The 14,292-nt window shown below is 34.5% G+C and overlaps 2 protein-coding genes across 5 annotated transcripts in view; one reads left to right on the forward strand and one right to left on the reverse strand.

Moving 5' to 3' along the window:
• Positions 1-2,054, forward strand: part of LOC112053766 (multiple C2 and transmembrane domain-containing protein) — a 58,261-nt gene extending 56,207 nt beyond the window's left edge. For all 4 annotated transcript variants that reach the window (XM_024093318.2, XM_024093319.2, XM_052881371.1 and 1 more), the window contains one exon: positions 17-2,054. In XM_024093318.2, the coding sequence (XP_023949086.2) occupies positions 17-85 (69 nt within the window). In that variant the 3' untranslated portion in view covers positions 86-2,054. The remainder of the gene's footprint in view (positions 1-16) is intronic.
• LOC112053767 (multiple C2 and transmembrane domain-containing protein) lies at positions 1,911-11,537 on the reverse strand. Its single transcript, XM_052891585.1, has 11 exons — positions 11,528-11,537; positions 9,245-9,367; positions 8,950-8,981; positions 8,097-8,275; positions 6,731-6,950; positions 6,119-6,264; positions 5,150-5,295; positions 4,610-4,656; positions 2,932-3,035; positions 2,509-2,618; positions 1,911-2,093 (listed from the first exon to the last, which is right to left on the reverse strand). The coding sequence occupies exons 1-11, from the start codon at positions 11,535-11,537 to the stop codon at positions 1,963-1,965; spliced, it is 1,248 nt and encodes a 415-aa protein (XP_052747545.1). The 3' UTR covers positions 1,911-1,962.
• Between the last annotated feature and the right edge of the window lie 2,755 nt (positions 11,538-14,292).

The raw sequence follows: 14,292 nt of genomic DNA on the forward strand, positions 1-14,292 counted from the left end.
ACCTTTTTTGTTACAGAAACAATGGCGTGAATTAAAAGTTCCTGAACCGAACTGCAATTCGTCAGATCCAGCAAAAAGCAGATAGTGAAGAAAAAATCCCTTGGGGGAAACGAAGAACCCTTCACTATCTGGGAAGGGTAGTGTGTGTGACTTCCCTTGGGGAAACATTATTATACTTCAGATGGAGTGCCATATCGAGCGAAGCAGATCGAGCCAGACGATGAAAAATAGTAATGGGACGAGTTTTAGCGTGCAATAACTTAATGTTCTGTAATCCATAAGAATTGCTGTTAAGTTAGGCTATTAAGTTATTTTTATTGTCAGAATATTTGCTCAAAAGATTGTGAATCTAATAGTAGTGGAATGCACTTAATACGTGCATTTATTTATTTATTTTATTTATTTATAAAAACAAAACACACACAAAAGAAAGAAAACAAACAAATAAGAAAGAAAGAAAGAAATATTGGATAGAAGCAGGCAATATTTTGTCGAACCGGGGTGACGTTGTCGCATGGGTTCGTCGGCTTCTCGCGGATGATAGCAAAATAAATAAATTATTATCTTTAAATAAATATGATATAAAAAGGTGTTGTCGCTTCATAGCGATCTTTTCCAAGCAACCTTAAGTTTAGGAACATAATATTAGTCACACAACATAGAGTGCTATAGAGTGCTATGTATACGAATACGTACACCTATCCTGAGAACTCATTTCGTAAATGTATCGGAGAAGGAATTGTTCCGATTTTACAGTTTGTGTGTATAGTGCCTACCTTATTTAAAACTTTGTGCAAGCCACTGTCTATAAGTTAGTTAGGTAAGCCTTGTACTAGTGAGACCTGTATTTATACTCTAACAACGGTATTTATAAAGTACAACAACCATAATGAACTATTTCGTACAGTCCTTACAAGTACCTTATCTTATATTGGAATATTAGAATCTAATTAGGATTATAATAACTATTATGTTGAGCAGTTTGAATTAGGTATGAAATGATAGATCATTTTAGAACTTTATTATTTATTACCTATACAATATGGCTATTTAAAACAACCTCAAGTTAGGGGTACTAATAGATCTTGGTATTTTCATCGTTTCACGTCGGTAGTCCTGATTGGGTTCTGGGACACCCAACTCTTTCCAATCTTTCTGCAAAAAAACCAAGTATTTTAACCATTAACCAATAATTATATTAAACTATAGATATCATCAACAGCCTTTTGAATGGCCCACTGGCATTGGCAGGCAATTGGCCTTGTAGAAAATTCGAATTAGAAACGACCTTCACCCATCTGTTTAATGGATAAAAAGTGTTTTACATCAAATTTAGCACATTAAATTTAAATTGCAAGTAGGTTGCCCTTAATCTCCCGACCAAGGCATTATTAACCAGTATTAACTACCTATCGTTAATAATAGTTTGACCAGGAGTTTTTGAGGCAACATACTGGCAACATATTTTTTAACATACTAACTTTTATATAAAATATGTTTCATGCATTAAACAGATGGGTGAAGGTCGTTTCTAATACGGATCTTAGGTTATTATAGGAGATGGCATGTGAAGATTAGACCCATTAAAGATTTCTTTGAGGCACGGGAAAACTAATTTGAATAGTCTTAAAAAAAATCTTAGAGTGACCAAGTTATATTTTTATTCGGAGTTTCCAATTTTTTCCATCTTGTATCAGTTTTTGGACACCATGTATTAGCAGCTATAAATGGCGTAATCTCACATAGATAAATACTATTAAAGACATGAATGCAAAATGGAATGATTCATTGAGACTCGTGTCTCTTTTGTGTTGTAATTGATAAAGTAATTTTAAGAAATATTTTGTTATAGCGTTACTTAAACTGTGATTTATCTTGCATTCAGATACAAATAATAAGTATACTAAGTAATTATAAATTATAATTATTAATTAATTTAGAATATTTATAACTAAGTTATTGTCAAGCGGATGTGTATAAATAGACTGAAGTTACCAATATATCATTGTCCGGTACTCTTGAAAGGAAATCTATTAAACCATTATTTAAAACTCTGTCTGGATTTAAATATTTCCTCCCGAATTTGTATATCCCTGTAAAAGTTGAAATGAAATTATGAATCAAATTCAAAAACATTTAATATAATTTGTTAAAATACCTAAATAGTAAAAAAGTTAATCGAGCACCTTGAATATGACCATACATCATGATTTTTTTAGATCACCGAGGAATCACTGATCGATCGATCGATCGATCGATCGATTCAGATAAAGGTTTGGTATCGTTTCTTATAACTTTAAAAATTGTTTAGATATCCTCTGTTTGATTTTGAACCGTTCATTAGCATAGGTATTATAATTTGTTGGATTTCCAATCCAATCCGGAAAAATACCTCACACTTGCTTTTATAAAAAAATATTACGATGGTTTCAAAGGCACCATTATCAAAGGCAATGATCTCGACCAGTGATTTTATAAAGGCTACACGGTAAGTATTGCAGTACGTACCTAAACTCATAAGGAAGTAATTAAATGGAACGAAATACAATCCGGCTGATGCAGCTAGCAGTAATACCATTGCAACGATACTTAAAAAAGGTACTTTGAAGGTGACCAAACTAAAACAAAAAAGAAAATTTTTAGCTGACTTGAAAAAAGGAGAGGTTCTTTTTCATCATCGTCTGATGCAAAGCTTAAAGGTGTGAAAAGATATTTCGTAAAAATATTTAGAGGTTTCTTGTCAATGAGTCTGTCACTAAAACCTCGTACGTATGCACTATGTATCTACTGATCGGTTTAAAGTCGGTGCCAAAAAACAAAATGAATCTATAGAGCACTACCTATTTGGCAAAGCCTTAAAACAAACCAATAGATTAGACAAATTAACGAAATTAGTTATGATTTAAAGATTTTATTGTATAAAATACTTACTTAAAAAGCCTTTCTACATAAGATCTGATAAAATCGATTCCATCAGTGATAATTATTGTCATTTTTTGTATTTCCTGTATTCTTCCACCGACGGTCTTCTCATCCTGAAATAAATATTTAATAAAATAATAAAAACATAAATGAAAAATTTGATTATCTGTTAGCTGTTGGCCAGCAATTGTTAATAATAGTTTCAATATCAATATCATTCCTGTTTACCTATTTTTATTAAATGAATGTAATGAGCATGGTAGAACAATGACTTCCGCCAATATGGCGACTGAATGTAATGAACACAGTTGAACAATGACTTCCGCCAATATAGCGGCAAACGCCACATTGGAGTTACACAGAGTCTGGCTATAAAAGACGATGCTGGTTCTCATAGCGATCATAACTCACACGTTTTAAATTTACGTTAATTATCTTCTTTATTATATTGTACCTACTTCACATATGGATAGGAAGACCCATAGGGGAAAACTGTTTAGAGCATCGAGTTACCTTAATCCGGCACTGTCTCCTGGTTAGAACAGTGGGGCGTTAAAATAAGCTGACAATCCTAATATGTAAATGCCGAAATTTGGCAGGGAGGTAGTTTATAGTTAGAATGTATCCACTAAGAACAGATTTTGCGATAGGGCCGGATTATGTCTATGTATGGAGGTTTAAGGGTGGATGAAGTCGCGAGCATCCGCGAGTGATTATCTACGAGTAATAAATCCAACCAAAATCATTGTCGACCTTGTTCACAAAATGAAATAAAAGTTTTACAACGATTTTTCAAGCTCAATGTTTCCAGTAGAACGCGCACGAGTAAAATTCAATTATTGGACTTCGATGGACGGGGGAAGTAACGTAATTAGGCGCTTGGGATACGGTAATACTGTTTTCGTATCCAACCAAATCGGGTTTGTTTTCTGCCTCTATATACGAGTAGGTGCTAAGTTATGTTTGTTTTAATTTTTTATTATAGTACCTACCTATAAAACAAAGACTCTTTCCACAGTCTGTATACTATCAATTAGATATTTTAAACTACGCATCAGATTTTAATACAGTTTTCATCAATAAATAGAGTCAATTAAAAGGAAGGTGTATCTATATGTATATTATAACTAGCTGACGCTGCGCGGTTTTACCAGCGTGGCTAGCGTTCCTGTAGGAATACGGGGATAATATATATAGCTTATAGCCTTCCTCAATAAATAGGCTATCTAACACAGAAAGAATTTTTCAAATCGGACCAGTAGTTGCCGAGATTAGCGTGTTCAATCAAACAAACAACCTCTTCAGCTTTATAATATTAAGTATAGATATAATACGTTTAGTCCAATAAAGATTTACGTGATTCAGGGTTACTACGCAACTAAGTTGCGAGCGTCGGTTTGCACAAAACAATTGTTTTTTTTAAATTTATTTTCCAGTGAAAGTCCCATTGAAATCAGATCCGCCGTTCCAGAGATTGCTTCGGACAAACGGAAAGACGGACAAAATTTTCAAGAATAGTTGTTTATTTTTTAGTATTTTGTAGTAATAAGTAAGCACTTGAGAAAACACAGATTTTTGAAATCACAGATTTCACATTTCAATTTTATTTATAGATGTATTGATTCATCATACAATTCATAATACGTTCGTTATTGATAAAACTAAGTTACGGACTTGACCTACCTACCTTGTTTTCATCATAGTTTGCGCAATCTTGTACAATACGCACGTTATCTGAAAAAAAATAAGTCATTAACAAAGTACCTACTTACTATTATACTACTCGATTACAAGTTGATAAAAGTAATGCGTATTAAAAGGATTTTTTATTAATTATTAAGTAAAATTATAAAACTAATTAAGTATTCGTGACATCAATGATTTTTATTGTTTTAAATTATTAACAATTCCACAGAAGAACTAAAGTCACCGACATAGCTCAACGAGCCGCAAAGCTGAAGTGGCAATGGGCGGGGCACATAGTTCGAAGAGCCGATGGATGTTGGGGTCCCATTGCTGGCGACCCTGCACTACAAAGCGCAGTGTTGTTCCTCCACCAGGTGGACTGACGACATCAAGCGAGTCGCAGGGATTCACTGGATGCAGGCGGCTCAGGGTCTTGACGTTTGGAAGTCCCTACAAAAGGCCTATGTTCTACAGTGGACGTCCATCGGCTGATATGATGATGATATGGACTTTACATTATTATATACGAGTAGTACATTACCTCTATGTCTACAAAAAATCATTTGGTAAAGGAAAGGCAGCAAGAGTAGCAGTGGAATATTCCATAGCCTGAGGTAATAACAGAATACCAGCCATCCCACTAGTGTACCAAATGAATACTCTCTATCGTCCCATTCAAATACTTGCCTGTTAATCAAGGAATACACAGAGATAAGTATAGGTTCTTAAGTAAAATGGTGCGAGCTATCAGAATTTGTGCATGATTGAATCAGAAATGAGGAGATCCGCACTAGAACTAAAGTCACCTACATCTCAACGAACGATGAAGCTAAAGTGGCAATAGACTATATAACACATAGTTCGATAAGAAAATGGATGTCAGGTTACAGGGAGCCGTTGGATGTTGGCAGCTCACTACCTTGGTGTTTTGAAATCCTTATAAGAGGCCTTTGCCCAGCTGTGACGTCCGTCGGCTGATAATTATGTCGTGCTAATACGGGGAAAAGTATAACCAATGACACTTACAAATAATATGGCTTTTTGGTGAAAGAATTTTCTAAATCGATTCAGAAATTACCACCTACAACACCACAAACTTTACCTCTTTCTAATATTAGTATAGAAGTATAGATATACGTAAATATAATGTAAATAACAGTGAAATCGTGGGTCAAATCATACTTTATGGATAGTAAAAGTAGGTAATAATTTAGCCGTGATAGCCGTGATAGCCCAGTAGATGTGTAAATATTAGGGCATAGGTTTGAATCCGGTCCAGGTCATGCACCTCAAACTTACATTTTAATTTCTTAAAATGTTCATAACCGAACATTTTAAGAAATTAAATATCACGTGTCTCAAACGATGAAGGAAAAACTTCGTGAGGAAACCTTCATACCTGAGAATTTTCTTAATTCTCTATGTGAAGTCTGCCAATCCACATTGGACCGGTAGTATCCACATTGGTAGGTATTAGACATAAGTATTCTAGTATGTATAACGTACTTACTTATAATATTCATTTAACTCGACGGTTAGAGTCAAAAGATCTGCTATAACTTTAGTATTGTTATAGATTAGTGCAAGGTCAACTTTGGGTGGTTTCTTAATATGTTTTAACTCTTTGGCTTGAAATAGTTTCACGGTTGCTTTTACCTAAAATAAAAATGTTTTATTTTATTTTATAGCTGTGTATAATTCTTTTATTTTAAGTAATATTTTTGATAATTATAGGTATCTGCTAATTTTCAGCATATTTTTAATGAGCCCGTCGATTCTCTTTTTACGATCGCTAACGCTTCGAAAACTAGAAAGATGTATGGGAATGACAGATCTTGATCACGTGACCTGTCGATAGCAAATGTCATTCCCATAGGTACATCTTTCTAGTTTTCGAAGCGCTAGCGATCGTAGAAAGAGAATCGACGTGCCACTTGGCTAGGGGGGCAGTTCTGATTATAAATGATCCTACTATTACATCCCAATATCCCAATATGTATGTTTTTTTTTCTCTTTCATGCAAAACTCACTGTTTTATTCCGGAAAAATCGATAGCTCCCGTAGGATTTATTAAAACCGGAAACTGAATTTTAAATTCTAGAATTTAGACATGTTTACTTACTGGATTCCAAGCTAAAGACATTTGGACTTGTATCCTCGGGCAGTTTCCCTCCGCATTGTTCCGTTTCTTTTTATCTTTCAAGGCATACGATCGAATCATTCCGTTGTTTATTCTCAGAAGTGGTATCGACACCTTTCCTATAGATTCGTTTAGAAAGGCATTCTTTAGTGAGCTATCGTAGATTTTTATATCAAGGGTTGATGTTATGTCGTATATTTTACTGGAAAAGTAGAAATTTGTATAGCAAGAAAAATATTTGGCAGCTGTTAAGGCATATAGCTAAAATATGTATACTGCTTATAAAATCTCTTATCCCGGAGTATACCTAATAGAAAACTGAAGATAATACTTTTATGGAGATTATCCATCCTCCGTAGGTCTGCCTCAATTCACAAATGTACCCAAAGTTTATTTTATGCCAGTTGTTTCAAATTCCAATCTTTGTATAACGTAAGACTAGTAGTAGTAAACGTGGCGCTTTTGAAACGTCATTATTAGGTACATTTATTTTTCAAATCTTTTTGACAAAAAAATTAAACCGACTTCACAAAACAATTACAAAACTGAAAAGTGAAAAATAAGATCTTTAGTGCTACCTTCTGATCACTTTGAAGGCGGTGCCAAGCCAGTGACGTAATAATTAAAGTCGTTTCTAAAAGAACCACGCGGAAAACTGTCTTTAAATTCTAAAACTTTACGATTTAGTCGGCTAAATAGGAAAAAAAATAAAAAAACATACGCGTTGAATTAAGAACCTCCTCCTCTTTTTGAAGTCGGTTAAAAATACAATACAGAAACGTTATTAATGAAAAAACCTTAAACTTAGAAAGGTTAAAACGTCCTGCGAAAAATTCGACAGTAGGTATACCTCCCCAGTTATTTTTGTTTGCGTTCGAATAGTGCCTAATACTTACTGATTACTGTCTTTTATTTTGTATTATGTTATGATTATTGTCTAGTGATAGTCTTACTGATTTATTATTTACTTATTAAATTAAAAATTAAAGTAGGTATTTGTTCCACACAGGTTTTATCCCGAGACAGTAAGAAATCGACAGTAAACCTCCCCAGTTGTATTTAGTTTCCGATCGAATAGTGCCTAATACATATTTTGTATTATATTATGATTATTGGCTTGTGATAGTCTTACTTAGTTATTATTTACTTAGAAATCATAGTATTTGTTCCACACATTTTCTATCCTGAGAAGAAATCGATAGTAAGCCTCCCCAGTTATTTTTAATTTCCGTTCGAATAGTACCTAATTACATGCACATAATATGTTTTCTGTGCTAATAGGTACTTATTTTGTATTATATTATGATTATTGTCTTGTGATAGTCTTACTGATTTATTATTTACTTACAAATCATAGTATTTGTTCCACACAGGTTCTGCACTTGTGCCCGCTCGATTAGTCTCAACTCTCTCGTTATCGATTTCTAAGGTACAGTATGCATTTGGTTTGCTGGTTAAACCTTTGGCTCCAATAACTTTTACGTTTAAGATTCCAACTACAGTCCATTCACATGGATTGTTTAAGATCTTCTGAAATTTAAAAATCTTAATACATGTCTGTTTGCATAATAAACAAGGTTCATTCTTCTTTCAGTTTAAGACATAATATTCTGTTATTTTGTTTAGAAAATTGACTAATTCTATGGGGTAATTTAGTCTGATACCCAATTAATGTTCATCTACATACACGCGTTCTATAAATTTGTAGTAATAATCAAAATAAAAACAAGTTGATGGAAATGCGCAACTAGTTGGCCAAACTTTAACTTTTAAAGGCGAAACCGAGATAAAGAAGCGCTGGAGCTTAACACAATGTTAAATATATACATACTATGTTATACAGTATTTTTTTACTCTAGCAGACTCAGAAGTGGATTACAAAAATAAGAAAACCAATGTCGAACAAAGGTTATGATTCACAATATTTGTCAGGACGACTTAATTAACAAATCAAACTGTAACCAAAAAAAACCCTACAATGGAAGAGAATGATCTTGAGTGGAGTGGCGGACTTGTGACCGTTTTATGTAGGGTTGAGGGGGCGACAGTCACTCTCTCCGCCTATCCAAAGTAACCCATTAAGAATCGCACAACAAGAAATGTGGACGGCTCGAACGCCACAAGCATACTGAAGCCGACCTTACGACGAGCGCCTTATATCGCAAGTCGTTCCCGCCAACCGATCGCTACCCCTCTCTAACTCCCTGCTCTTTACGAAAACATGTCGCGCCACCTAGAGACGGCACGAGCCAACACGAGATCGAACGACGTCATATCCGTCTCAGACTACAATTTCCTACAGTATTGTATATAACATAGTATAGTTTGTGTTGGAGTTATAGCAATTCTCCTCCATCTCCTCGATAACAATAATATTTAAGGCGTGAAGTTATACCTACCTCTACTACGTTTACGTATGTACGTGTGTATTCTATGCCTTCACTGGATAGTGGATACTTACATGACTCTTAACACAATCACGTAAATCCATCAAACAATTATTAGAAGTCTCCATAGATCGAATAGCACACATGGTAACTGAAATATGGATAGTACCGTATCCGTCGTCCAGTGGCTGCCAAATCTCGTGAGTTCGCTCTTTCTCGTACTCAGACAGATCTAAAATACAACTTTGGTAGAGGAATTATTAATTACATTATAATTAATTTATACATCATTAAATGTCATAATTAGAAAACGCCAACGACATTATCACCGCTGAATTTTGTTTATCCCCTTTTTACACTTACAATTTCGCCATGCCCGTACGTCCCTCTACTTCTTTTCTATACACAACTACATAAAAATGTTTTAAATTAAACTAGTTCTAAAACTGTTCCTCTAGCCAAGTTGCACGTCGATTCTCTTTCTACGATCGCTAACGCTTCGTAAACTAGAAAGATGTATGGGAATGACATTTGCTATCGATAGGTCACGTGATCAAGATCTGTCATTCCCATACATTTCTCTAGTTTTCTAGTTTTACCCACTTGGGTACTGGGCTAAGGGGGCTGGGCCTTTAGTGACGAGAGAAATCATTTGCCACGTTGATAAGGTCGCGGTCGTCTCTAGTTAAGGATTTATAACTTTTAATAGGTACTCGTACCTGCCCATAAAGTTTTTCATTTTTCCTTTATCGGTTAAAGATATTTTTAATACACTATTTTGGTAGAGATGAAATCGAAATCTTTGGTTCCATTTTGGATTTTGATTGCTCGGTACTGTTTTGGATCTAAAAGTTTCGGATCCAAGCCTGAAATAAGGCAAAAAAGAAATAATAAAAAATCAAATTGGAAAGCTTACTTCAGTTTTAGGGTTCCTCCTTCAAAAAACAAAACGGATCACCTAAAAATTCGGGTCCTTTGTCATTTCTATTTTTTGTGTCTAGACTATTTTTAGACGGAACCCTTGGTGAGCGAATACTACGACTCTACACAGATGTTTTTATGATAACGAAATACCTACATGGTTTTAGTAGAAGTTACGTCTACTTCATGTTACGAGAATAAATTAGTCATCAACTCATCAGTCGCCATGACTGAAGGTTCTTGGATTAATCAATCAAGTAATAGGAATACGATACATACCGAAATTTACAGTATAGGTTATGCGATCCATCATTAGGAACTGGCGGAAGACATTTGGCTTCTACTAATACTAAAATTACGACGGTATCCCATCTTCGATCAAGTTTCTTAACCTGTAACGAAATTAATATCATATAATATATCTACCTATAAAATTCTCGAATCAGTCTAGACCACAGTGTTAGTTGCCGAAACGACTAGATCGATTTTGATGGTTTTATATGTAGATATATTTGATAGGTTATGAGGATTGTTATCCAAATTTTACCATTGAGATTTTTCTTCTACGTAGTAATTTTCAGTAAAAATTCTCAGCCTGAATTGTTAGTTACACACTTTTCGGAGAGGTATTCAGGACGTGGGTCCCGTTCATAAACAAACACATAGACCCGCCCACCTTCATTGGCGCAGCGTGGTGGGAATCCCTTCTCAAGGAGAGAGGCATCGCTCTGTAGTAGGCCGTTAAAATAAACTGAAAACTATGAAGTTATTACGTCGTTAGCGTAGGGATTTTACTAACACAACACTTACTTGAATTTTATTCGTTTATAAATAAAAATTCAAATGGAACTTTAAAATTGAACTTATCAAGCTGAGAAACAATATCATTGATCACAGATGGCGCTTATGATTAAATTCTTTAAAATAAAAACGAAGAGTTTCTCCCTTCTTTTAGGGTTCCGAACGTATTTATCATTATCGTTTGCGTAAATGAGTCTTTAATAACTATAATAAATATTTTGAGAATTTGTTGTACCTATAATATAAATTCAAAAACCCAAAATTAAAAAACTTCCTTACCTTGTCTTTTATTTTGGAAACAGTTGTATCGATTATAGAATTGCTACGAGTACTTCCGTTTCCTTTGTCTAAACTAATTATGGAACTCGGGCGCCATCTATTTATAAACACAAGAAAATATAACGTAAGTTAAAATGATTATTGTTATCTACCTTCTCTTTTCCTTAAGCGAAATTTCTTGATATTGATAATAAATATTTAATTTTTAATATAAATTATAAATACAATTAGTTATAAGTGTAAGTTTAAACCCCGTAGATTCGGCATACCTACTTTGTTATAAGCGTTACTATGTAGATATTTATAATTGTAAAGAAAACTTTATGAACAATGTTTTTTGATGAAGGTACCTATATGATAAACAATAAAATATAATATCCTAATTACTTACAAGCCAACATTTCGCGGTGATTGCCATTCCGTTGCAGTATTTGTAAGCAAGGAGTCCATTTAGTATGCTATTCACTTATTTCTACTAACAGGTAATTTGTTATCATAAATATTATGCACTTATTTGATCACATCTACTAAGTGAACTAGTATCGACACTGTGATTAGGTGTTCTGTAATTTCTTTACAAACAGTAGGTAATCAGCTTATCAACATAAATTATTGATAAAATTGTTTAATCCGAGAATTAATTGATGAGATGTAGGTACATTTGTCCCAATGAGTGATAAGCTAAGGACATTCACTTGTGCAGTGGCGTAAATAGCACCCCGGCAAGCTCCGTATTGAGACGGTGAAACAGGTCAAGAGGTGACCCCGAAATCATAATTTTTTAAAAAGAATATTGGCCATAATTTTAAATATTTCTGTTCCCCTCCAACTAGTCGGAAAAGACTGTGTAAGGAGTGGGTAGGTACAACAAATTGTAAAGCAGGCGGGGAATGAACCACAACCTGTAATGATGAGTCCAGCCCCTATAGCGTTGAGCTATTGAGGCTTGATTAAAAAAATAAAATGTTGAATTAAGAGGTATGTCTATGCAGTTTTTAACCACCTTTTACCAACTGTTTTACGTGATCCCCAAGGCACGGGGGCAAAGGCAACACTAGGCAACAGCACAAAAAACTTATGTTATGTACAAGTAACAGTTACCAATTTCTCAACTCCTGAACTCTGGGTCTGGAATTTTTACTGAGAATTTCTTTCAAAAGTGCTTGTAAACTAAGCCTTGAAATAAATGTTTTTTTTTTTATAGTGTGTTGTATTTTGAAAAAAGAAGAGTCTTTGCTAATTTTTTAAAGCGCTAATGTTAGTGACTTGTAAGGTTAAAGGGATAATCTCTAGGTCAACTGAACCGATTTAGATTTTTTTTTGCCACTAGAAAGCCATGACATGTGTGAGTTTCTTATGCTATATTTTTCTCTGTATTCTCTTCTGTAGGAACGGGAACTCCACGGTTGAGCCTGCACCGCGGGGAAGCTGCTAGTATTTCATAAGCCAGGACGTCGTCCGAAACCACAGAAGCTAACTTCTGGATTGAATTATTATTATTTCCGATTATGGTCACGCGCAAACTTATCGCGCACTCTACCTACATCTGTACCTACTCTTAAATAAAAAAAATAAAGAAAGAAAATTTTATTCAGATTTAAATTTTTATTAGAAAAGTTACAAACAGTACCCTAAAAACAGCATGTCTGTCAGTAACCTTTAAAAAAAAGGGTGTTCAGCTCGGCATATGCCGTGTAGGTACTATATCAAGCATAAATCTATGGTAGGTACCTACCGCGTGGTTTCCAGTCAAAATATTGCGGTCTGTACCCTATAATGCTAGCCACAAACGGTCAATTATCCTCACGTTTCTGTAGCACCCACGACTATAATTGATCGTGTGTTAGCCACTGCGTACATGACTTGTATAGTATGCCGTGTAGGTACTGCCGTTTGCTTTTCAGAAACGTGGGAATAATTGACCGTCAATGGCGACCTTAATCTGCCTTGCGGTAGTCTGTAGTGGCGGCGGACCGCTCGCGTTCGGACCGATTATGTGTATTTACATAAATACCCTCAAATTGGTGATTAATCTACCTACCCAGATTAAGGAACTGTTGAAAAGAAATAACTGGGATAGGTACATTTACGACCATGTATCATTAAAAACAATATTCGGGCGGCGTTTCTATGAATACAAAAAATCTTTTACTTGAATATGTACGACATTGCTTATAATAACTAAACAGGCGTGAGCATTCTGCATTATTATTAACTAGCGTATGCCCGCGACTTCGTCCCGTGGAAATCAGCTTTTCACAATTCCCGCGAGAATTATGAATTTTTCCGGGATTAAAGTAGCCTATGTGTTAATCCAGAGTAAAACCTATTTCCATTCCAAATTTCAGCAAAATCGCGTCAGTAGCCGCAGCGTAAAGGAGGTATTCGAATTATCGATATATCGGAAACGAGTGCGATATTTTTCTATAAGGACGAAATTTTATTAGTATTTATTGTATGGGAGCCCCTAAATATTTATTTTTCTGTTTTTTTAGGACAGATTAAAGAATAATAGGCAGATAGAGAGCACGGAAAACGACGGTGTCGTAGCCGTTCCAAATACTAAATTCAAAAACGAATACATTCTCAAGTCAGTACGACACGAAGCGTCGCATCAGTAATTTTTAACACTTACTTATTATTCAAGACAAAGATGGAGTATTTTAATTGGTAATTAAGTATTGATTATTATATCAATTTACGTAATTGTTGTTATTGTTAAATTTTGAAATACCTACTAATTATTTACCGCATATACAAAAAGTTTGTTGCGGTAAATATGTCAAGGGAACGCATGGCATTTGTTTTTTAAGGGTTTCATCGTTTTCATCACGCTGCTTGTACAGACTCATTCTGGATCATTCTTTATTCTGTGTTTTTTAATAAGCATTTGTTTTTAGAGCGGCAATAAAAATACAAAGGTATCTGTGAAAATTTCCACTGTTCATGAGACAGACAGACAGAATCGAACAGCGAAGTAGTAATAGCCCCATTTTACCCTTTGGGTACGAACTAAAACTTCACCATGTACCAACTCTAAAAAATCTTCTTACGCCATCTATTGTTAGATAAATAATTGACGGCCATTCATTAACGGAAATTAAAATTGAAATATTTTTATTTATCTTTTTAGTAATTTATTTAAATACCTAATTT

This window comes from Bicyclus anynana, chromosome 4 (genome assembly GCF_947172395.1).
Source record: "Bicyclus anynana chromosome 4, ilBicAnyn1.1, whole genome shotgun sequence".
Taxonomy (NCBI): domain Eukaryota; kingdom Metazoa; phylum Arthropoda; class Insecta; order Lepidoptera; family Nymphalidae; genus Bicyclus; species Bicyclus anynana.

What these genes read in the sequence shown, in the direction of transcription:
- LOC112053767 (XM_052891585.1), bottom strand. An exon ending in TGTCTTTAGCTTGGAATCCA is followed by an intron (nt 6,265 to 6,730) that starts GTAAGTAAACAT and finishes TTTTTATTTTAG; the next exon opens with GTAAAAGCAACCGTGAAACT. An exon ending in GATTTTTTGTAGACATAGAG is followed by an intron (nt 4,657 to 5,149) that starts GTAATGTACTAC and finishes ATTTTTTTTCAG; the next exon opens with ATAACGTGCGTATTGTACAA.